The sequence below is a fragment of the Natrix helvetica genome (genome assembly GCF_964273705.1).
Source record: "Natrix helvetica genome assembly, chromosome: 1".
Lineage (NCBI taxonomy): Eukaryota > Metazoa > Chordata > Lepidosauria > Squamata > Natricidae > Natrix > Natrix helvetica.
In genome coordinates this window covers 275397659-275421369 of record NC_138548.1, presented here as the reverse complement: position 1 = coordinate 275421369, position 23711 = coordinate 275397659, and the positions used below count along the sequence as shown (strand labels likewise).

The 23711-nt window shown below is 38.9% G+C and overlaps 1 protein-coding gene across 3 annotated transcripts in view; it reads left to right on the top strand.

Annotated features, from left to right (window-relative positions):
• Positions 1–23711, top strand: part of ARHGAP26 (Rho GTPase activating protein 26) — a 257550-nt gene that overhangs the window by 150357 nt on the left and 83482 nt on the right. For all 3 annotated transcript variants that reach the window (XM_081936142.1, XM_081936141.1, XM_081936143.1), the window contains exons 13-16: positions 3034–3099; positions 3949–4023; positions 19156–19240; positions 22813–22871. In XM_081936142.1, the coding sequence (XP_081792268.1) occupies positions 3034–3099; positions 3949–4023; positions 19156–19240; positions 22813–22871 (285 nt within the window). The remainder of the gene's footprint in view (positions 1–3033; positions 3100–3948; positions 4024–19155; positions 19241–22812; positions 22872–23711) is intronic.

Sequence of the window (23711 nt, the reverse complement as noted above, 5' to 3'; positions counted from 1 at the left end):
GACAATGGCAAATAGCAGCTGCAGCTACAGCAAAAATAGACTCCCTCTCTAATAAGTGTTCTTATTTCATATTTTAGAATTCCTTCTTAAAATACATGCGCAAATGGACACTTTTGCCACATTTATTTTAGGTATTATTACATATAAATTCACAACTCCCCGTTGAGAATGACACTTGGGTTATTTAGCTGCCTTATGTAGACACAGTAGATGCCTTCTGAATAAAAGCATGAGAAGCATCAATGAAGTTGCTTATTTATAATAAGATCTGTTCCTCTTCTTGCTTTATACTCGGTTGGCCATTAATGAGATCCTTTAATGCAGGGGGGCACGACCCCTGGGATGTAGCCTAGTACTGAGCTGCGGACTATTGGGAACTGGACTGCACAAACTGTGTGCAAGTGCGAGAGACTCCATTTGTGTAAATGGATGTACACACCTGCTGCTTGCACAGATGGAGCTTCACACATGCGCCTGCCACATGCACAGAACCATCCTCTCTGCCCCGCTGCTGCCGGTCCACAGATCCGGAAAGGTTGGGGATCTCTGCTTTAAACTGCAAAACTGCAAAACTATCTATCTTTAACTAAAACACTTATCAGCAGTGAGACATTTTTTTCCCATTAGGAAGAGATATCATTCTAAGTTGAATCTGATCAAAACATGTATTGAACCTTAATGGATTTAGTAATTATGGATATGCATGTATTTATGTATGCGTATACTATACATAAATATGATGAGAGTAGTGCGGTGGCCTAGAGGTGGAGCTCTTGCCTTTGATCCTAGGTAGAGGCAGATATTTCTCTCTCTGGTCACAATGAGAATTTATCTGCTGAACAAAACTCTGCATTGGTGACAGGAAGGGCATCCGGTCATTAAACACTCTGCTAGCTCCATTCAGTTGCCCAGACTCTACCCCACAAGGGATTATGCGGTCGTTAAAAGAAGATGATGATGATTCTGTACATATGACTATTTCAATTTATTTAAAGTGTACTAGAGGGACGTAATTGAATTTTTTTATAACCCTAGTGACAATGCTTGGTTCTTTATTCTGTAATTTGTCTGCATGATTCTTCATTAGCATAGAATAGATATTTCATAGAGCACAATGATAATGATGACAACACCTCTTGGAAGTCTGCAAAATGAAACGAATAAAAGGAACTGTAATGTATTTGTTTGTTAAGCAATCCCTTTGTGGGGGTTGTAGCCACAATACTAAAAAGAATGAGGACAACATGGATTTTTCACTTCCAAGCCAGCTAGGATATCACGGAACAGCTGCATTTAAAAACCCAGTTCCAGGAGAATTATACTGTGGCAAAACAGGATTCTGTAGATACCCCTGCTTCAAGACTATCCTGTGTGACTCTGAGCTTTACTGTAACTTTTGTATTTCGATGATGGTTATTTATTTCTGTAATTCTGACCATGTGCTAGCAGTCAGTTGGAATGTTTAATAAGCTCTCTTTTTAAAGACTGTGCGAGACCATTAGGTAGCATAGAATGTCAGGAAATAGCAACTCACCCACATAGGACCTATAAGCCCCAGTTCAGCAACTTGGAATGATAATGGCAGGGCTTTGAAGATATAATTTACCTGGTGGGTGTTTAGTCATTCATTCTCCAGAGAGTGGTAGGATACAATGTCATTTTTGGAATTGTATGCAGCCGGAATCCAGAGAGGATTCTATTGCCTTTACATCTGAACGTGCAGATTGTGACAAAGTCTGCCAGTAAACCAAGGCAGGCATTTTTGTTTTCTATATGGACACATTGACATCACAGAAGAGAAAGAAAAATGTAAGCTACAAATTATGTTGATAATAAGTAATGTGGGATTATTTTTTGATCCTTAAAACTATTACATCAGAACCGTGTCAATCACAGTAAGTCAAGACTTTTGTCAAAATGATGGAAACGTGCTCTGCCCCTTGTGCAATTGCATACAACATTAAGAAGTGATTGGAAAAGAGATAGACTTTGTGTTGGGCCATCTCAATGCACTTGTCATTTTGTTTTTCTTGCACCCTTGTAGAGGTCCCATAATTCAGGACCACAACTGCTTTACGCAAAACTTTATTATTGGTTTCCTTGCTTGTGTTCTATCACACATACTCATTGAATGAACCTGTCCATTCCCCACATATCCTTAGTTAGTCATGGGCAATTTACTTTTCTTCAAATTTCAGATTTCTTTTCCAGGTCCATGCCATTATTAATAGAAGACTTTCAGAATAATTATCCAGATTATATATAGTTCTAGTCTGAATAAACAGAGGGATAGAATCAAGATCACATGAAGTGTTACTACCACTTTATAATGCCTTGGTAAAGCCACCCTTGGAATACAGTTTTGGTCGCCATGATGTAAAAAAGATCTTGAGACTCTAGAAAGAGTACAGAGAAGAGCAAGAAAGATGATTAGGGGACTGGAGGCTAAAACATATGAAGAACGGTTGCAGGAACTGGCTTTGTCTAGTTTAATAGAAAGAAGGACTAGGGGAGACATGATAGCAGTGTTCTAATATATCAGGGGCTGCCCCAAAGAAGAGGGAGTCAAGCTATTCTCCAAAGCACCTGAGGGTAGGACAAGAAGCAATGGGTGGAAACTAATCAAGAAGAGAAGCAACTCAGAACTGAGGAGAAACTTCTTGACAGAACAAATAATCAGTGAAACAACTTGCCTCCAGAAGTTGTGAATGCTCCAACATTGGAAGTTTTTAAGAAGATGTTGGATAGCCATTTCTATGAAGTGGTGTAGGGTTTCCTGCCTAAAGCAGGGGGTTGGACTAGAAGATCTTCAAGGTACCTTCCAACTCTGTTATTCTACTCTATTCTATTTAATTGGGAGATGCTTGTGTTTTCATCCCAACAGTTCTACCCTGGGCAGTAAAAAACTATCTTCAGAAAAGTAGGATGCTTTGATATATTTTTTAAAAAGGAAAGGAAAGCAAAATAATGATATTGCATTTCTATTACGCTATGACTCTTTTCCTTAGTAAATCCTTTTTTTCCCCCTTGCAGTGGCCCAGTTGGATAATATGGGTTTCAGCATCGTCAAGAAATGTATCCATGCCGTTGAATCTAGAGGTGATATTTCCAGATAACAAAACTATACTCTATCTATGTAGCAGATGCAAACTTCCACAGCATTCTTTGTTCCCTCAATTGCCATAGATACAACCTTGGTTTTCATGACCTGGTTTTAAATCAGCTTATGTTGCTGATGGGAGCTCATCTTTAAAATATCGAATGAAAGAACTTTTGGGAACTATATTTTCCAAATGCATTGCTTCTTTTTAGACTCCAAGTAAAAGCTATGTTAGCTTGTTTTCTGATTATCTTTTTCTGATTGTAGTTATTTTAGATCTTTATGAACACAAACCCTGGCTTATAAAAAGAGTTGTTGAGCCTTAGCTTTTATACCTGGCAACTACAAGTCTGTATTTGATTCGATGTTAAGTAAAAAACACACCTTAAAAATATTGGGGTCCATTAAAATGATAGGTTAAATATTATTATTCAACTGTATAACCAAACTGGTGATTGTTTTTTTTTAAACTAAGCTTTTCAAATAATTGAAGTTAAGGTCATTTAACCTCTATGTCTAATTCTTAGAGACATTCGGTACTGCTGTTTGTGTATATGACCTCTCAGTCCCAACCCCACACCGAAGAACAGATTTTTTACATTCCCTCATTTTTTTAATTATCTCATTATAGTGGGGGAGTAACTTTTACTAGAAATCACATCTGGGTCTTTAATCTGAAACACAAAAAGAAACACTATCAGCTTTAATAAGAAACTTGAAAAGTGTGTAGAATGCTGTGAGAGACTTTTAATTAGTGCAGCTCTGTGAGAAACTGCCTTTTTTGTAAAAAAAGAAGCATTAAATTACTTTTCAATCATTTATCTAAATTAAATAATTTCGCTCCATAGGGATCAACGAACAAGGACTCTACAGAATAGTTGGGGTCAACTCCAGAGTTCAAAAACTATTGAGTATCTTAATGGGTAAGTAGAGCTGAAAAAAAAATAACATGCTGGTTTTTTTCCCCTGTGCAAATGGTGATGTGAATGTAACCAGAAGAAAAGAGACTTACCACTGTGAATTTAATTATTTTTTTAAAAAAAATCAGCTTGTAATGGAAGATTATCATACAAGATCTTCATTGCACTACACTGAAATACCTAGTGAAAGGAATGCCTATAACAATTTTGTATTCTTTCTACTTTAAAATTTTATCTGTTTGTTTTTTTTTAGGAAAAATCACTGTTTTGTAATAATATTTATATGCAAGTGGCTAATAATTAAAATGACATCTTCAGGGGGAAAAACATTTTTCCCATACAATAAACTAAACACTATTTCAAAATTATATAAGGAAGAGAAGTAAGTACGAAAACACACACCTTAAAGTTGAAATCTGAAATCACTAGGTACTTCCTGCATTTGATTGAATAGCTCCCCACCCAAAAAAAAAAAAAAAAACCACCAGGGGAAGACTGGGTCTACATAGATAGGAATTCTGCCGCATCAGAGTAGAAGTTGAAAGTGCCCATTTCTGAGATCACATCAGGTTGCATCTTTGTAGCAATGGGATTTGGAGGGGACCAACTCTGTTCAACCTGATGTAATAGAAGAAAGCATTCTGGTGCTATGTAGGGCAGGGACGGTGACAATCAGCATCTAGAATGATATTGGAGGTAAACTATTTAAACTTCAAAACTATTTAGGTGTCACCGTACATTAGAATTTCACATCACTGGCTAGGCTGCCAGAGTTTGTACCAGTTTTCCAACTGCTCTTCAAGAGCAGCGCCATGTAATATGTGTACAAAGTCTCTTGATGCAAGGATGATCGTAACTGATGTGCAAGATGTAGCTGTGCCAAAGTCATCATGATTTTTTCCTGCATTTTCCCATCCCAAATTCCTGCTTAACTGTGGTTTGTGCATTTATGCATTAAATTTCTCCTACTCTCTTTTAATACTTGCCACAATGTGCAAATGGCGTTTTTATTGTTTGTTTTTAATTACTCCACTGAGAGTTGTTTTTTTTAGCTTCTCAAGAGCAGATTTTTTTAAATTGACAGATGGGAATTTCCAGTGCTTTTTAGCTTTGAACCTATGCTACTTCCAAAGTCACTATTCTGACTAAGTGCAAGTTTAAGTGCAAATAATAGGTTCCTATAAGTTTTTCCTAGATAATTAGACCCTAGGTACATTGCAGATATTTATTAATATAATAATTTATAATTTGTAATAATTTATAGCTACCTTTCGGAGGGTACAGTTTTTCTAAAGTGCTTTACAATCAAAATAAACATTTGTAATTAAAAATACCATGCATATGAAAAAAAAAAGGTTCCTTATCATAAGACAAGTGGAAGAAGAGACCTGCTGAGCCTCAGTGAGGTCTTTCTTCCGTCTCCTTCCTTCTATATGAAATAAAAGTAGCAAATATTTAACAGGTATATGTTATTTAAGTAGCAGCGCTACAATCTATATAAAATAAGTAAAAAAGAATTTTGTAACAAATGATCAGTGCTGGTAACTTTTTGGCTCTCTTCAATTGTCATTTAATAGAGGCATTCCATCAAGTTATTTAAACTGCTATTTATTTATACTATTTTTCTCACAGTTGGTCATGATAAGAAATGTGACTTTAAGAACTCTACCCTCCCTTCCTCTTTTCTTTTCAATTGAAAGTTGGAGGGCAGAAACTAGTGGTCCTTTTGCACTGAAGAATAAAACCGAAGAGTAGAAGATTGGAGTTGATGGACAAAATATCAATATATAGTGTAGTTATTTAGGGAGAGAAAAGACAGAAATTTAGTTGAAGCATTAAGACTATTTTAAAGAATAAAAAATAAGGCTTGAGAAAATAGTTGCAGTTGTTTGGGCATGTATTGAGGGTAGAGAAGGGGTGTCGGATGTATCACACACTGGCCAAGCCCACCCCCATTTTAGCAAAGAGGGGTGAAGTTGCAATACATCACGTGATAATGTGTCCTCGTGAGTTTGATGGGGTAGAAGCAAAGATTGTGATCTGTCAGTACAAAGAAAATAAAGAGACACTGGTTATATTGAAGAGAAGGAAGTTGCAGTAATAAATCTCCATGGACATAAAGGGTCTTCTGATCTTGGGGATGGAAAGGACCCTAAGAATCCCCGTGACTAAGAATGAATAATGAACTGACTAAATGGGAAAAAAAACATCTTTCTCTAAGACAGTTCTAAGTGCAGCCACCTGTGCTATAATTATTAACTAGTCTGAAAACTGACTACTTGCTTTTCTGTTTACTCCCTAATGATTAAACAGAGCTTGCATAGGACAAACAAGGAATTTATTTGCATAAAACATCAGACAGGAAACCTTTCACTTCCTGACTTTTTCATAGAATGTTCCCCTTTTCAAATGTTCATTTTCATTCTGATATGATCACTATAATGGGCTACCCCCTTGCATTTTCCCATCTATAGATAGAAACAAGTGTGGTTGGTGTTACTGGTTAACATTTGGTTTAAATGGTAACAGGATCAGGTTTCAGGGAAATATTACTGGTTCGTAAAGTGACAAGGGAATGTGGGTACGCTTTTATACTTAATTGGAAACACCAGATGCTTGATGTGGCTTGGACTTGGAGCCTCTGGTAAACCAATTGTTAGATGTGCAACAGCTGCCGGAAAGCCAGTTGCAGAAGTCCTGTTTGATCCGATGAGGTTGAGTTTGAAGTTCCTGATATCTCCCACTGAAAAAGGCACAATAATTACCAGTTATTGTTGAATTGTTTGACGGTACATTTCTCTCTCTCACCTCTGAGTGATAAATAGTAGTATGGCTTATTAACAAGTGTCTTCTTGACTTTAACAGACTATTTTCAGAATAGGGGGAGGGGAATCTATAGAACTAAAAGTCTTATCCAAAATTAGTTTGGGGTTATTCAGAAGCGCAAAAATTACAAAATCTGCCACTGAGAACTAACATTTACAGGATAATTAAAGATATAATAACAGAGCAGTTGTGAATGGCCGAGTGTCATATTTAGCAACCAGGCTTCCCTTCAGCAATGTGATCATATAGCAACTTTCTGCACTACCTACAGCTTTTAAACAAATCAAAGAAAAGCAACTGAGAAGTTTTAAAACTGAAGAATAGAAGATTGGAATAGAGCAGAGGTGTCAAACTCACAGCCCTTGGGATGGATGCGTCATGCACTGCCCACGCCTGGTTTAGCAAAGGGGGGAAAAGTTGTGATACGTTACATGATGACGCCGTGACAATGCAAGTTTGACACCCCTGGAATAGAGGGACAACCAGTGAGGGACATAGGGAAAATTACAATAATAAAAACCCGAGGCTGCCAGTGCATGAATAGTCGTAGCTAGGCTGTTTCTTTCAAGGAAAGGGTATTAATGTTATATTTACTACTGATCTATGTTCCAGAGAAGGCAGTCCTGGCCATAAAGGTCAAAGGCCTCCAACAATACTGATGACTCTGTGAACATCCTAAGTTATGTAGTTGTTCTTCCTGAGGAAGTGCAATCCTATTGCTTAGATGGATAGATGATGGATGGATGGATGGATGGGTAAATAGATAATATGCAAACATTCATTCATTTAAATACATGAAAATTGCAAAGTTCTTGTATCACTTGATAAGAATGCTTCTGGGCACCACATAATTCCTATAATCTTTATTAGAAAATAAAAATTATGAATGAGTTTCAGGCAATTCTTTCTTTAGAAATGTACCACCAATACACAGAAAATTGCAGGGAGGGCTGGAGGGGAGGATAAAGAGTATACCTTCTGCTGAATGGATACAGATGGAAGGTGTATTCATACCCCTAGATAGACATGTTGCTCTATATGTTATCAAGTGACAGTATGCCAGGTGTGTCCACTGATCCATAAAGTTGCCCATACATGAAACAGGACATTGGACGCTGCATTTATACCTGATTGGATCTGGTAGCAGCAAAACAGATTCTCAAACATGAGTTTTTATGATGAAATGGATATTTCTTGTGCCAATCATATTGTTAAAAACAAGTAAATAAAGGAAACCAGCCTGATTATTTAGTTGGATTATTTATTAGGTTTTCTGAGAATGATTATGACATGTGCATTATGTTTTCTTGAGCAAAATCAGTTCACATGGGTTTGGTATATGCAGGACTGCCTAAAGATACGTTTAGTGAAACAAAAAGGACATTAGTCAAATGATGGAAATAGGCTGCCAACATTAGGAAAAAGTAACATTTATACTTAAATGTTAGTTTAAGTATAATAAATTAAAATTAATAAGTAAATTAAACTAAAATAAATTTATTTAGGTATAAATAAATGTATACAAGCTGAATAGTTTATTTTGTGTATTTATTTACTGTGTGTAGTTCTCGTCGTATGACTGGTCGCTTAATGACATTTCAAAGTTAAAAGAGGCTCAGGAAAGATTACTTGCAACTCATTCTTAAAGTTATAATTGCCGCACCACTCCCACGGTCACATGATCATGTTTGGGGAACTTGGCACGTTTGCACTTACAACTGGTTGTCAAGTTTCCTGCGATCATGTGACCACTATTTGCAATTTTCTTTGCCAACTGAAAGAAGTCAGAGGGGGAAGAAAGTCAGTGAGGGAGCCAACAAGGAAGGTTGCACAGTATTGCTTCCTGCAGAAAGATTTTTACCTCCTCTCTGCATGATGAGGAGGGGGGAATTCTTGTGTGTGTGGGGGGAGTGTTCTGAGAAATTAAAAGAGGCAAGCCTCTTTTCTCCAGCCAAGCACTGGAGTCCTGTTCCCGGCCTACTTAATGACTTGCAATGACTTACATCAGTGTTCCAAGCTCAATTGTGGTTGTAAAGATTATGTGGCTTGTTTGAAGCTATGATTAAAATTAGTCCCAGTTCTTGATTTATATGGCAAACTATAGTTAATCCAAAGATAATATAAAGTTTAGTGGAAACCTCAATCTGGCAATAACTAAAGACAAAGAAAGGAGTGATTCTAATCCTGGCAAAACACTTCGGTTTAGCATAGTTTATTAAAAATTCCAAATTCAGTTAATTGGATTTCAAACTGTGTACTATATGTACGGAAGAAAATATTCTCTATATACAGTATATCAGGGGTGTCCAAACTTGGGAACTTTAAGACTTGTGGACTTCAACTCCCAGAGTTGAACTCCCAGAGCAGAGCTGGCTGGGGAATTCTGGGAGTTGAAGTCCACAAGTCTTAAAGTTCACAAGTTTGGACACCCCTGCAGTATATAGTAAAGAGGGGTGGTATTGCTTAATTTATGAATGTAATTTCCCACAAAACTTCTGGCATTCTAAATAACCTAGTTTTGAGGCTTATCACAATTATGCTTCCCGAAATAGTCATTTGAATCTTGACAATAATCCTTTTGATGTGATCTACATATCTCCCAAATTTTAGCTTTGGGTAGTAACTGTTGCATCAATCATCCTTTTTTTTTACTCCTGTTTATGTTTTCATGAAAAATTCTAATGTAGGCTTTTCAACTGTGAGAGCTGGTTTGCTGTTGCAATTAAGATATTAGGTTAGAAACCAAGATACTGTGAGTTCCTGTTCAAAGCCAGCTGGGTGATTTTGGTCTAGTTTCTTTCTTTTAGTCCTAGAAAGAAGGTATTAGCAAGCTACTTCCAAAAAAAAAAAAAAAAACCATTGCCAAGAAAATTGCAGGGCACTTGTCCTGGCAGATATTAGGAGTTAAAACTGACTTGAAGGAACACATTTCCATGGTAATTCAGATGTATGAAGGATTTCCATTAAAGACTACAGAAGTAACTTCTGATAATGTTACTTATGTGTCTCGAGTTTACTTCTGAACCTAGAATGCTGTTAGTAGTCTAATATTTATTTATTTGTTAGATTCTGCTTTAGAAGGAAAATCATGTATAATGTGGACAGTGGTTTTTTCCTTACCTTAGAAAAATCATTTTGCATGATTGGATTACACATAAGAACATAAATGTGGAGTCTACATCTGGTTGGTAGAGTGGTTTTAATCTTTTACTCCTATACTGGAGAGCCTAAGAAGAAAGTCTTTTAATATGATGCTTTGAGAGAAGAAGACCAGACTAGGAATCCAATGTCCTGTAGGTCACTATACTTATATTGTAAAGCTATAGTAATAGAAACTTGCAAATCTGAAGATGCTTCCAATGTACTGTTGTTGTTAATTGTGAAGTTGTGTCCGAACCATTGTGGCAACGTTCCTCCAGGCCTTCCTGTCCTCTACCATCCTCTGGAGTTCATTTAAGCTCATGCCAACTGCTTCAGTGACTCCATCCGGCCACCTCATTCTCTGTCGTCCCCTTCTTCTTTTGCCCTCAAACTTTCCCAGCATTAAACTCTTCTCATGTGAGCAATATGCATATGTTAAACATTAAACCAAGACTGGGTGTGTTGCAAAACTTCTGAATCCAGGTGGGGAATGATGATTGTGAAGATGATGAGGATGAGGAAAAGAGACATTATTTGATACGTTTTATATCGAAAGCACCCAGACATGATGAAAAGTAGAGGAAAAAAACAAGGCTTTATCAACTTAATGATGATGCTTCAGTCCCCTCCCCCCTCCCTTTTCCAAATAAACAGGATACTTGTGGTCAGAAAAATACCCGTATTTATTCAAGTATAACGCGCACACGTGTATAATGCGCACCCCTAATTTTCGATTAAAAATCGGTATAAAATTTTGTTTCACACCAAGCATTGTAATTGACAAAAAAACGTTGTTGAACACGTGCGGCCATGATAAAAATCATTTATTGACAACGTAAACTGGTATAAACACAATACCGAAATAAAATTACCGGTAACAATATTTATTTAAAATGCTTCAAAGTCAGATTCAAAAGCAATGCTTACCGTAACGTGTGAGCGAGGCGAGGAAATGAAGCGGCGACCATACAGCGGATAATAAGAATTCTCACCCCCAGTTCGGGCCGCCCACTGTACGCGACGAGGGGACTTTTTTTTTTTTCTTCGCCCTCGCGTACAGTGAGCAGCTGCAGCCCGGAAAAGGCTCAGTGCGAATTTACAATTCGCCTGCGCCCTCAATGGACCGGCCGCCACTGCCACCCCACCCCAGCCCTCGTTTATAATGCGCACCCAAACTTTGATTTCTTTTTTTGGTAGAAAATTTTGCGCGTTATACTCGAATAAATACGGTAGGAATCCCAGAACATTTCATTGTCCTCATAAGAAAGTTATACATGGACATAAAGCCACTATGTACGTATATGAAGCAGACTGATTCCAGGTTGACAAAAGAGTGAGATAAAGCTGTGTACTTTCTTCTTTATTCAGTCTTTCTACTGATATATATATTAAGGCTGTGATGGTGAACCGGTGGCACGCGTGCCACAGGTCCGCTGTTTTTCATCTGCCACTGTTCCTCTTTGGAAATTTGGCCTTTCTTGGTGAGGTCATTGAGAGTTCTCAATGTTGCCTAGTTTTCTGTATTGGATTGGTATTCACTGGGATGTAAGTTTCTTTGTCTAGTAATTCTTTCACATTTTGTATATATTGTGATCTGTATTCAGCCTTTGTTTGCTGGTAGGCTGATAATAGTCTGGTCGTTTTTTAGCCTTTTTTAAAGGCTACTTTGTCCTCTGCTTTAAAGAGCCCAACCAAAAAACCACCAAAAAACCACCACTCCCACAAATACTGATGAGGCAAGCCACTAAAATGTAAAATGAGAGCAAACCTCACTCCTTACTAGCACTGATGATGTTACCTAGTTTGAGTAATGAAACGTCTGCAACAAAACAACCAAGCTTAGAGAGCACCAAGCTCATTTCAACCTGGACTTACAATTATTCTTCTCTATAGGAACGAAGATTTTCTTTTGGCTAAGATATTTCTGAGAGAGCATAGGTAAAATTCATTAGACATGAAAGTTGGACTTTAATTGGAAATGGAAAATCTCTCCAAATATGTATTCTAGGTTTTCTAGGAAGCCCATCATTTTTCTAGGCCAACCCTCTGTTTCTAACAGTGAGTGGCCTGACGCTTCTTGGAGGCTAAGCTAGGCACATAATAAGTCATCCTGTTGATTGACTCTAACACCTGGTAAAAATTTAGAGCATCACATGAACAATATTATGGCTTTCAGCCAATTGAACTCATTGGCTTCCTGTCCCATGAACTTGCAAGCAGGATAGTTGTGCCATGCTTGAGGAAAAAAAGCACACATTTTCTCCTTATGTTGAAATTATCTCCATATATGCATAGCCAAAATGCTCCACTGGAATGAATGTAATCTTAACAGGTTGTTAAGGGAATAATAGATCTTGGTAGAAAAGTCTGTTCCCACACTACTTTTTCTCTGTAGTTGAATCATTTAGCAGCCTCTTATATTAAATACTATTCTTGTTTTTAAGCTTAACATTTATTCATGTAGCAACTTGGAGGACTTTTTTTTTACAAAAAAGAAATACAGAGCTGAAGCAGAAAGACCAGCAACTGGGATGAGAGTAAAAAACGTGTTTTGGGCAGTTTTTTTTTTAAAGATGAAAAACCAGTACATCTTTTTGCAATTTTGTAACATCAAAATTTATAGGGCATTTCTCCTATTAAAGCCAGTAATCTGATTAGGCCTTGAAGATGCTGTAAAGGTAAAGGTAAAAAGGTAAATGTTCCCCTCGCACATATGTGCTAGTCGTTCTTGACTCGGGGGGGGGGTGCTTATCTCAGTTTCAAAGCCAAAGAGCCAGCGCTGTTCGAAAACTTCTCCGTGGTCATGTGGCTGGCATGACTACATGCCGAAGGCACACAGAACACTGTTATCTTCCCACCAAAGGTGGTTCCTATTCTTCTACTTGTATTTTTACATGCTTTTGAACTGGTAAGTTGGCAGAAGCTGGGTCAAATAATGGAAGTTCACTCCATTACGCGGCACTAGGAATTCAAACCGCCGAACTAATGACCTTCTGATCAACAAGCTCAGCGTCTTAGCCACTGAGCCACCATGTCCCTGAGGATGCTGTACATGTATTTATAAATATGAATACAAATAACTCAGAAATGAAACATGTGAAAAGTTTGCAGTGGTAGACACATTTTATCTTCTTTTCCTTAAACAAAAACAAATCAAAACAGGAAACATTGGTGTATTTAAAGAGAAGAATGTAGGGTTTTGTGGAGGGAAGAGATAGGCACTTGGAAGCAGAACCTGTGCAAGGAAGTCTAGAGCTCAATGTATGTCCAGTTAAAGGGATGGAAAGGAAAAATTTCTGCTTGAAAACCTGGAGAACTATTGCCAGTCAGATTAGATTGTTTTACAGTACATGTACTTTGTGTTTTCTTTAAGGTTAGTGGCCCTTTTTTTTTTTTTAATTTGTTTAACTTGGAAATGCAGGCTCTCGTAAACACTAGATGAGCAAATCATGTGATCTGGTAAGTCAATATGTTTTATGCCTGCACTGTTTGTGAATGAGTGTGTATGTTGGCAGTATAAGGGAGCATGGATAAGAGAGGATTGATTTGTTTTCCAAGAGGCTAGCAGAATAGCCTGGTGCTTTGGCCATTGGGGAAATCCATTCCAAGAGATACTGTAGTGACTGCGAGAGGTTTTTCTGAAAGCACATGGTTTAGAAGGCCCCCTGAATAAGGCAAGGATATAGAACTGAGCCTATTAAAAAGGTTAGGTTCACATCGCAGTGCCATAAATAGCTCTGCTGCCCAGCTGTTTTTTAAGCAATTTGTCTATAATTTGATACGACTGCATTGTATGAATGAAAAGCTGACACAAGCAAAGTCCAAATGGCCAGCCTGAAAGATGTGGTTCAGGGAACAGAGAACAGAGAACAGATTTTACAGCTTCTTCCTTTTGGCTCCTCGGCTGCATACCCCTGTTTCAAATTGTTTGGAGTTTATGAGCTGAAGTTATACCGAAATTTGGATTGTTCAGGGAAAGCTAACATTTCAACCAAATCCGTTCACATGAATGGTTGGAAGAGCTAATGTGATTTTGGACCGCAGTACGAAATAATGGTTTATATTTAAAAGAAAAACTCTAGGGACAAATGGAGAAAACCGAAAGACCAAGAAAAGGCAAAGAGAAAAGAAAAGATAAAATAGATGTAGATAAGCCATTAGCTGCCCAGTTCATGCTAGCCTTTGGATGAACATTGTTCAAAACCAGAAAAGAAGTTGCTTAACTTATATATTTACCTTTACTTGCCACAACATCTCACCCACAAAGCTCATTCAGCACTCAAAACATTTCCCCCCCTGAGACATACCTAGTAATGACTACCAAAGATAAAGTCATTTGGCTGCAATCTCCCTTAATCCTGAACTTTGCTTAGTAGGCCTCCTGAGGCTCTTTGCAGATGTTTCTGTTTTGCAAGCCAATGGGAACCTCATGAACAGAATTGCCTTGCCTTCCAGCAACAAATGTCAGTCTGGCCTGAACCCTCATCTGGCAAAAGGTTTGTGGAGTTGTGAGCTTAAGGTCTACGGAGTAAAACAGCTCAGTGGATAATTTGCCGAGCAAAAGGCCCATTATACAGCAGGGTGTAAACCTCATTTTCTCTCCCACAATCCAAACAAAATGCAGCCAATGTACGAACGGCTGAACTTTCCGTGTGTGCCTGTGTGTTGAGACAGATTTTAATATTATTTTTTTTGTTAACAGGGCTGTGTCTAGCATGGTGCAACCCTGGGCAAGCATACAAGTGTACACGCCGCTCTGCCAGAAATGATTCATCTGCAAACTGTTTCACATAGTTTTGACACAGTGCAGATTTGCTACTTATTATTAGCAGAATGTCTCTCACTCTGACAGGCAAGGGTGTTCGGGGGAGGGATGGCTTGTATTTCACACTCCCAGGGATTCCCTGCCAGTGGAAGCTGAGCTACCAAATGTGAAGTGTGGTGGAGCAAGCTTTGCTCCTTCCGCAGTGTAGTTCCCGGGTGCAGGGTGGCCCATTTCCCTCTTAAGGGTGACTGCCAAACATGACCAAATGGAGGAAGAGATAAAGGTCAGGAACTGAACTGCTCCTGCTGATGTGAGTGCTTGAACTGAGTAGCAGGCTTTGCTTCTTCTCAGATTAACTGCTAAGGGCCACCTGTTTATCATGACCATCAGGTTTCAGTGGCTGTGGGACTTCCAGGCATCCAACTCCTGTCTTCACCTCAGAGATCTACTCTGCATTTTCTTTCTTCCTCGCTTCTTCATCCTGCCAGAGGAGACAGAAAATGATTCTATGTGGTTTTCTATGCATCTATGTATGTTTGTATAGCATCTATTGCATACATCTATGTACATATGCATCTATGTTATGTTTGTATGGCTAATCTAGAGCAAAAAAGGACTGCGGGGAGGGCATGATAGTAGTATTCCAGTATTTGAGGGGCTGCCACAAAGAAGAGGGGTTCAATTTATTTTCCAAAGCACCAGAGGGCAAGATAAGAAACAATGGATGGAAACAATGGATGGAAATCAAGGAGAGAAGGAACCTGGAATTAAGGAGAAACCCCCTAACAGTGAGGACAATTAACCAATGAAACAGCTTGCCTTCAAAAGTTGTGGGTACATCATCACTGGAGGTTTTTAAGAAGAGACTGGACAGTCACTTGCCTGAAATGGTATAGGATCTCCTGCTGGAGCAGGGGGCTGGACTAGAAGACCTCCAAGGTCCCTTCCAACCCTGTTCAGATTCTGACCTCTCTCTATGTGTGAGAGTTACAGATCAACTTTGGACGTCTTATTCCAGTGTGTTGGGGACTGAATGGGGCGAAATGGAGTGGCTGTTGGTATTTGAACCCTCTGGAGATGAGGTTCTTTCATCTCTGATTCTGAATGAGGTTGTAGTACCCCAGACAGGCTGTGCAATCTGGGGGTCCTCCTGGATTCGTATCTCCGGCTCAAAAAACAGGTGGCAGCCATGGTCAGGAGGGTATTTGCACACCTCTGGATGGTGCACCAGTTCTGCCTGTACCTGGATCCTGCTCACAGTCACCTATGTCCTTGTGACTTCTCATTTAGACTATTGCTACCGACTCTAAAGGTGGGTTACAGTAGTCTAAAATTAATAGTCAAAAGTGATGTGGTGGCTCAGTGGATAAGACACTGAGCTCCTTGATCAGATAGGTTGGCAGTTCGGTGGTTCGAATCTAATGCCATGTAATGGAGTGAGCTCCCGTTACTTGTCCCAGCTTCTGCCAATGTAGCAGTTCGAAAGCATGTAAAAATGCAAGTAGAAAAATAGGGACAACTTTGGTGGGAAGGTAACAGTGTTCTGTGCGCCTTCGGCATGCAGTCATGCCAGCCACATGACCATGGAGATGTCTTAGGACAGTGTTGGCTCTTTGGCTTTGAAACGGAGCTGAACACCGCCCCCTAGAGTCGGGAACGACTAGCACATAGGTGCGAGGGGAACCTTTACCTTTAACCCACTCTACATTGGGCTGCCCCTGAAGAGCATTTGGAATCTTCTACTGTGCAGAATGGGGCTGTGTGCATAGTAAATGGCGCCTGATACACGGCACACATAGCACCACATCTGCATGAGCTGCAGTGTGTTTCTGGGTACAATTCAATGTGCTGGTGGTTACCTTTAAAAGTGAATTATTTGTAAACTACATGGCTTGGGACCGGGATACCTGAAAAACAGTCTTTTTCCAAGAGTCTCTCTGCCTTTCAACCAGATCTAGCAGAATGGGCATGCTGCAAATCCTGTCAACCCAAGAATGTCACCTGATGGGGACCAGAAGACAAACTTTTTCTGCATTGGCTTCTGGTCTATAGAACATCCATCCTTCTTTCAGAGATTAGAATGATCTTTCATCAGGCCCTAAAGACCTGGCTATATTCCTGAGCCTGGGGTGCTGAATGTGTTAAATGCCCCATTTCCTAGCTGTATTGCTAACTGGCCAAGTAATCTCACTGCTTGGTATATTTACTTTGGATATTTCTATTGTTTTAAAAAGTTTTTAGTATTTTTTTTTTATTGGAATGAAATATTATTACAATAGATGGGTGGCTGTAGAAATGGGATAAATGAATAAATAAGCAAACAAACTTTAAAATCAGCCCTGAAAAGAAAATTGTGAGGAAGTTTCATAAAACTGTGCGTCCATATCTAGCTATTCAGCTATTATATTAGATATGCTCAGTTGATTGAGCAATGTTTCCATTAGACCACATCGCTTCTTAACTCCCCCACAAGAGGGTCTAAACAATGTCGATTCTTATTTCATTTCTGAAAGGATGCCTTCACCCTACAAAATCTTTGTACCTCCATAGACAATGTTATACTGTTCCTGCCAACTGAATCCTACACTCCTATTAGGTTGCTGGCAGCAACAAGTGTTTACAACCAGCAAATTGGAAAAGCCCTTCGGTAGAGTTCCTTTGCACTTCAGCTTCAAAATCCATCAAAGAGAATCCCATGTGCTCCTAAGTGTGAATGAACATGCTAATAAAGACACACAACCATAGCCTCAAGAACCAGAATAGATCAGGATCTCCCTGGGAATATGCCAGCATATGCTGGAATCGCATGAGAAAACTTTAAAACTTATTATAATCACTTCCTTCCTGAAGTTCTTAAGGTTTCATCTGGACAAAAAGGGGAAGGTAATTGTCTGTTTTCACACAGCAGAAGCAAACCACCCCTAGTTTCAAATGAGCAGAGAATCACTAAGCACAGCACTGCAGAGTAGACCCACCAGTTGCAGTTCTTTTGCCATTATTGCAGTGTCCAAAACAAATCCCACATTGGACAGATCATTTAACCCCCGGGTGTTTTGAGACTTCTTCAATTATGAGCCATTTCAGAGTATAGAGCAGGCATCTCTCACACACACCCCCACTTCAGTTATAGATTGGGGTCTAAAATCTCCAGTCCATATCCATATAGGATTTGTTCCTATCCATGATCCAAAAATAACAGAGCAAAAAAAGTCCATCGGTGTCAAACTTTTTACCTAGAGGTACACGAGGCCCCCCCAAAAGTTCATGATAAAAGATAGTACCGTTTCCCCGAAAATAAGACCTTCCTGGATAATAAGCCCAATCGGGCTTTTGAGCACATGCGCTAAAATAAGCTCTCCCCCCAAAATAAACCCTCCCCTAAAACATTTAAACACATGCGCAGCCGGTCCCCGCCATTGTGCAGGTTGGAAGTATTGAATTGCTTTTATCATCCTTGTTTTGCCTGCATTGTTCCTCCAGTTTACTTGCTGAGTTTCTCAAAACTCTTGATGCCAACCAGAAACAAAGGTCCTCAGTTACTTATTGGGATTGATTATGGTGTTTTTGAAGGAATTGTAGATTCCTTCCTTCTTTCTTGGCCTTTTATACTTTTCCAGACAGATGAGGAACCCTAGTTTTAAAATCTCAACCAAAGGAGCATATCTCAAGTCAAGTTCTTCTTTATTTATAAGTAGCTGCATCCACATATGCAGCACCAACTTCTTATAAAGCTCAACAGCAAGCATGTACAGTGAAGAAAATCATCTTAAGTGATAGCTACCAGATCTGGGCTACTAAATTCTAGATGATCATTTGATGACAGCAAAAATAAAAATGTCCACGTATATGTATCCAGATTTCTGTAGACTAACCTGGTAGTTTAATGTTTGTTTCATAATAAACCAACGAACAAACAATCAATCTGTAGTCAAATCATCTGGATTTTTGCACCCCAAATATGGTAAAAAGGCAACTGTAAAGTTTCCCCTTGCACATATGTGTTAGTCATTCCTGACTCTAGGGGGCGGTGCTCATCTCCGTTTCAAAATCGAAGAGCCAGCGCTGTCCAAAGACGTCTCTGTGGTCATGCGGCTGACATTACTAAATGCCGAAGGTGCATGGAACACTGTTACCTTCCCACCTATTTTTCTGCTTGCATTTTTACGTGCTTTCGAACTGCTAGGTTGGCAGAAGCTGGGACAAGTAACAGGAGCTCACTCTGTTACGTGGCAGTAGGGATTCGAACTGCCGAACTGCCAACTTTTCTGATTGACAATCTCAGTGTTTTAGCCACTGAGCTACCACTTTCTCCCTCAACTATGGTAGACCTCAAATATATAGCGAATATTCTGGAATGAGATTTCTCCCTTTCTTTATGGTCTCATTCGTGCCTCTCTCCTTAGATCCCAAAACTGCTGAGACCGAAGATGACATCTGTGCAGAATGGGAAGTTAAAACAATCACCAGTGCACTGAAAACATATTTAAGGTGAGTGAGGAAGTTCTTGTATGTGTTTACACGAATGATCTGCTTTTCAGTGTTAATTCTTCATGAAGGATGCTTGGACTCTGTTTAGAGTTTCATTTCCTGGCTGCTTGTTTGTATGGTCTTGTTTGAATCTAGAAGAATTCCATTGGTTATCCATGTTAGTATTCTGTAATGTAAAAACTAATGGCTAATCATTCCCATCGACAAATATTTATACGCATAATTTTCTCAAACTCATTGCATTACATCTCAGAGTTATTATCAAGATTTCAGCTTTAACTATCTCCAACAGCATTCTGATTTTCAAGCAGCCTTTCTGTAAGGTACTTTGATGTTTCAGGTTTAGAAAGCAACTTTTCTCTTACCATCTGAAAAATTGTCTTACTTTATGAAGTTCTGCAAGAGATAGAGACTTGGTTTGAGTTCAGAGTTTATTTATGGTTGTATTTTAAAATACACGAAGAATATTATTTATTCTAATATTTACCATAATGTATTATAATAAATATAATATTATTTTAAATATTTAAATATTAAATAATATTCATAATATTTATAGAATATTATTTATGGTTGTCTTTTAAAATATATGAAGAATATTGATGAAAAATCTGGTTATTTGCAGGGATAGATGGTGTCATTCTATGGAGCAATAAAGCTAAAGTTAAGCCCAGTACAGTTCCTAGTACTGTGATGGCAAACCTATGGTACATGTGCCACAGGTGGCATGCATAGCTCTCTCTTCAGGCATGCGAGCTGTCGTCCCAGCTCAACTCCACTGCGCATATGCACACGCCTCCCTCCGGCCAGCTAATTTTCGAGTCTCTACAATGCATAACTGGGGGGCGGGGCGCATGTGGGAGATGCGTGCGCATGCGCGGGATGGGTGGGTCACGTGCACATATGCAGGGGTGGGTGGGGATGCACAGCCCCCCGTGGCCCATTTTTGGTTCCAGGAGGCTGCAGGGAGGCCTACAAGGCCCAAAATGGGGCACAGGGGGGGGTCATGTGTGATGCCCGGGGACGGGAGAAGCTTGTGGGGGTGTCATGCATGCATTGCATTAGGGGTACAGGTGCGGATGCGCTTTTGGCAGTGGGCAACAAAAAGGTTAGCCATCACTGTCCTAGTAGCTTCAGTAGATTTCTTAGCAGCAATGTAGAAGTAGCCCAATGATGTTTATAATTCTGGCCATTCTCTGGAGTTTTTCCATCATGTACTAATCAAATCTGATCATTCTTAGTTTCCAAGTCAGACAAGGAGTCTAGGAAGCACTAGTCTAGGAAAATCAGGAAACTATGGGTGAGAGGGACATTATGCCAGAAGCCTGCTACTTCCTTTGACACTTTCTGAGAACAATGTAATTTATTACTATTAATCATGCTGCAATAAAGATAATACAAAGGTTTATTTGGCAGCTGGTTATAAACCTCAAGCGTAAGGAAGAATAAGCAATCATCTATTCAGCTCCTATCCAGCTTTCTTTTCTAATCTCTCCACATTTTGATAGCCACATTTTGATAGAGCTGGAATAAATCATTTAGAGGCGTGAAGAGAAGATCCTAATCTTAACAGAGCCTTTTGTTGTTAGCAAATAACAAACCAGAGGCATTACTTATCTTTGGTGAGAGGATAGTTAATAAAAGTTGAAGATTTTCAACCTTATCATATTCCCAGTAAAGGGGTGTAGTGGGCCTCTTGTAATTCCAAAGTAAATTTCCCAGTGTATTGAGTGGAGGAATACTCAACTTACTCCAAATCAATTTATGGGGAATGTGGGTGGTTTACAGGACTAAAATTCTAAATACAAACCGAATATACCCCTACTCTCTTGGCAACAACATTCAAACAAATCACTTCACAGGACCCATAGCCATTTAGGATGCCCAGGTCCATTGGCAAAATCATGTCAAGAGTGAGTATTTTGAAAACATTTTGGACAATAGTTGAAGCTGGTGATGTGAATCTATCTTGGTCAATCCTTCTCTTTCGTTATTCCGCTTTTACTTTCCCTGTATTTAAAGAACAAGCCCAGACATCTAATATTCCTTATCCTTCACCTAATATGAGTAATTAGGAGACATAAGGAGCACTTCTACATCCTATAGTGGTGAGGAAGTTATGAACATATGAATTTGTGGTAATCGTGCACTATGTAACCTAAAATGTGATCTGAGTTTAAATTAAATCTCATTAAATGTTTGATTCAGGTTTAAAGAAACAATGCATCAGATTTTGGGTTAAAGTCAGCCATTCTGAAATACGAAATCTCTGTAACCCTCTTTTATAGATTGACTTGTATTTATGGTTGTTTGCTATATAACTCACATTCATGTAAGCTTCACCTAATGGACCAATATGTTGTCATTCTCCTGTGGAATTTGCTGACACAGTCCAGAATCCTCTGATCCCTTTGATCTAGGGATCAAAAAAAGCACCAAACCACAGGAAGTTCCATTTCTTTCTCAAAGAACTGTAGTCTGCTGCATAATCTTGGGCAATCTTGACACATACAGTAAAGTTTTTTCTGGAGACCAGTGGTTTCCTCCTTAATATTGTAAGTGTTAGGTTGATAAAGATTTGGTTTAGTTACCAGTCAGCTCAAGGTTATCCATTATCTACAAATAAATCTTCCTCCTTGCCACCCCATAGACAGTCATGAAGAAGAAATGAAGCAAGTCTTCACCCTAAGATATTTCAAGAGATAAATTAACTCTGAATGATTGCATTTTTGAATGAAAAGAATCTTTCTTTTCCTATCCCATTCCTGCGGAGCTAATGATGCCTTTACTCTGTTAAAAAAATGGATACAGTGGCAATAACAATAATGCTTAGATTACATTTATTTTATTTATTTATTTTATTAAATTTATAGACCGCCCCCTCTCCCCGAAGGGACTCGGTGCGGTGTACAGACACCACATTAAAACCTAATATAAAATAGATACACTTAAAAACCAATTAAACAATTAAGGCTGTACAGGGTAATAAAAGTTAAAAATTAGCTTAAAACAACCCCAAAAATTTAAAAGTACAGAGTTGCGGGACTAGATCGGGATTAGGCCAGGCCCGCTAAACTAAACAGGTGGGTCTTGAGCATCTTACGGAAGGAGCGGAGATCAGTGATTGTTCTAATGTCACGGGGGAGGTCATTCCAGAGGGTCGGGCCCATCACAGAGAAGGCCCTACTCCTGGGCGTCGCCCACTGGCACTGCCTCGTGGACGGCACCCGGAGGAGCCCCTCCCTGTGAGAGCAGATCGGTCGAAGGGATGTATACTGCTTCACAGTGTTTTACAGCCCTCTCTAGGCGGTTTACAGAGTCAGCATATTTCTCCCAACAAGCTGGGTCCTCATTTTACTGACCTCGGAAGAATGGAAGGCTGAGTCAATCTTGAGCCACTCAGAACTGAACTCCTGGAGTGAGCACTGGAGTCTATAGTACTGCGTTCTAACCACCGTGCCACCATGGCTTTGTAATAGTACTTGACAATGGAAGGCTTACAGTTGCAAATAGTATTTTTTTGCCAAGTATATTATTGCTCTTATTTGTCTATGCTTTAATCTGTATTCCAGAATGCTCCCTGGGCCACTCATGATGTATCAGTTTCAAAGAAGCTTCATCAAAGCAGCAAGTAAGCAATTTGTGACAATTTCTTCGACAAAGCTACTAAAAAAAGTATGACTGAATGCAATAGAACAGATATTGGGAAATTCTTTGGATAGCTTGTATAAGAGTGTGTTAACTAGAGCTTGACCACATTAAATGTGATGAGGTAGCATTGAAACATAGCTTATCAGAAACATAGAAAGGACTATTTTTAATAACTTGAAATTTTATAGTATTCTATTTTGCAGTTATTCATGACGAAAATGACTCACTTAATTGTAATATGAAATCTGACAAGAAATTACTCATACATAATTCAAATGATGCTATTTCATTACTTATATTTAATACTAATTTTTAAATTGAACATTAGAATTTCAGACTGTATTAATTCTTTTGAGGACATGGGAAATGACTTTCCCTTTTGTCTTCTTTTCAAGAAACAAGGTGTTTTCTGCCACATATCCAATTTTCTTTTTTAAAAAAATCCACAAATGAAGCTCTCCTCTTTTATCAGCTAGGCCAGGGAAATAGGTATGTATTGTGTCACAACCCCTGGTATGCCCAAATATGGGAGGGAACTCACTACTTCCCCTTTCTGTCTATCGGCTCACTGCTGGAGACCATCCAGGCAGAAAACCATATTTTTAATCATATTTATGATTCATATGTATGATTTAACCATATTTTAACCATATTTATTTGTGTATGTATGTATGTATGTATGTATGTTTGTATGTTTGTATGTATGTATGTATGTTTTTGTAGATTTTCACGGGTGTAGGTATGCTGGTCTTATTGTATTAGGGTCTTTTTCCATGTAAGATTGAGATTGTCTTGGCAAACGAGCCCCACCCACCACCCA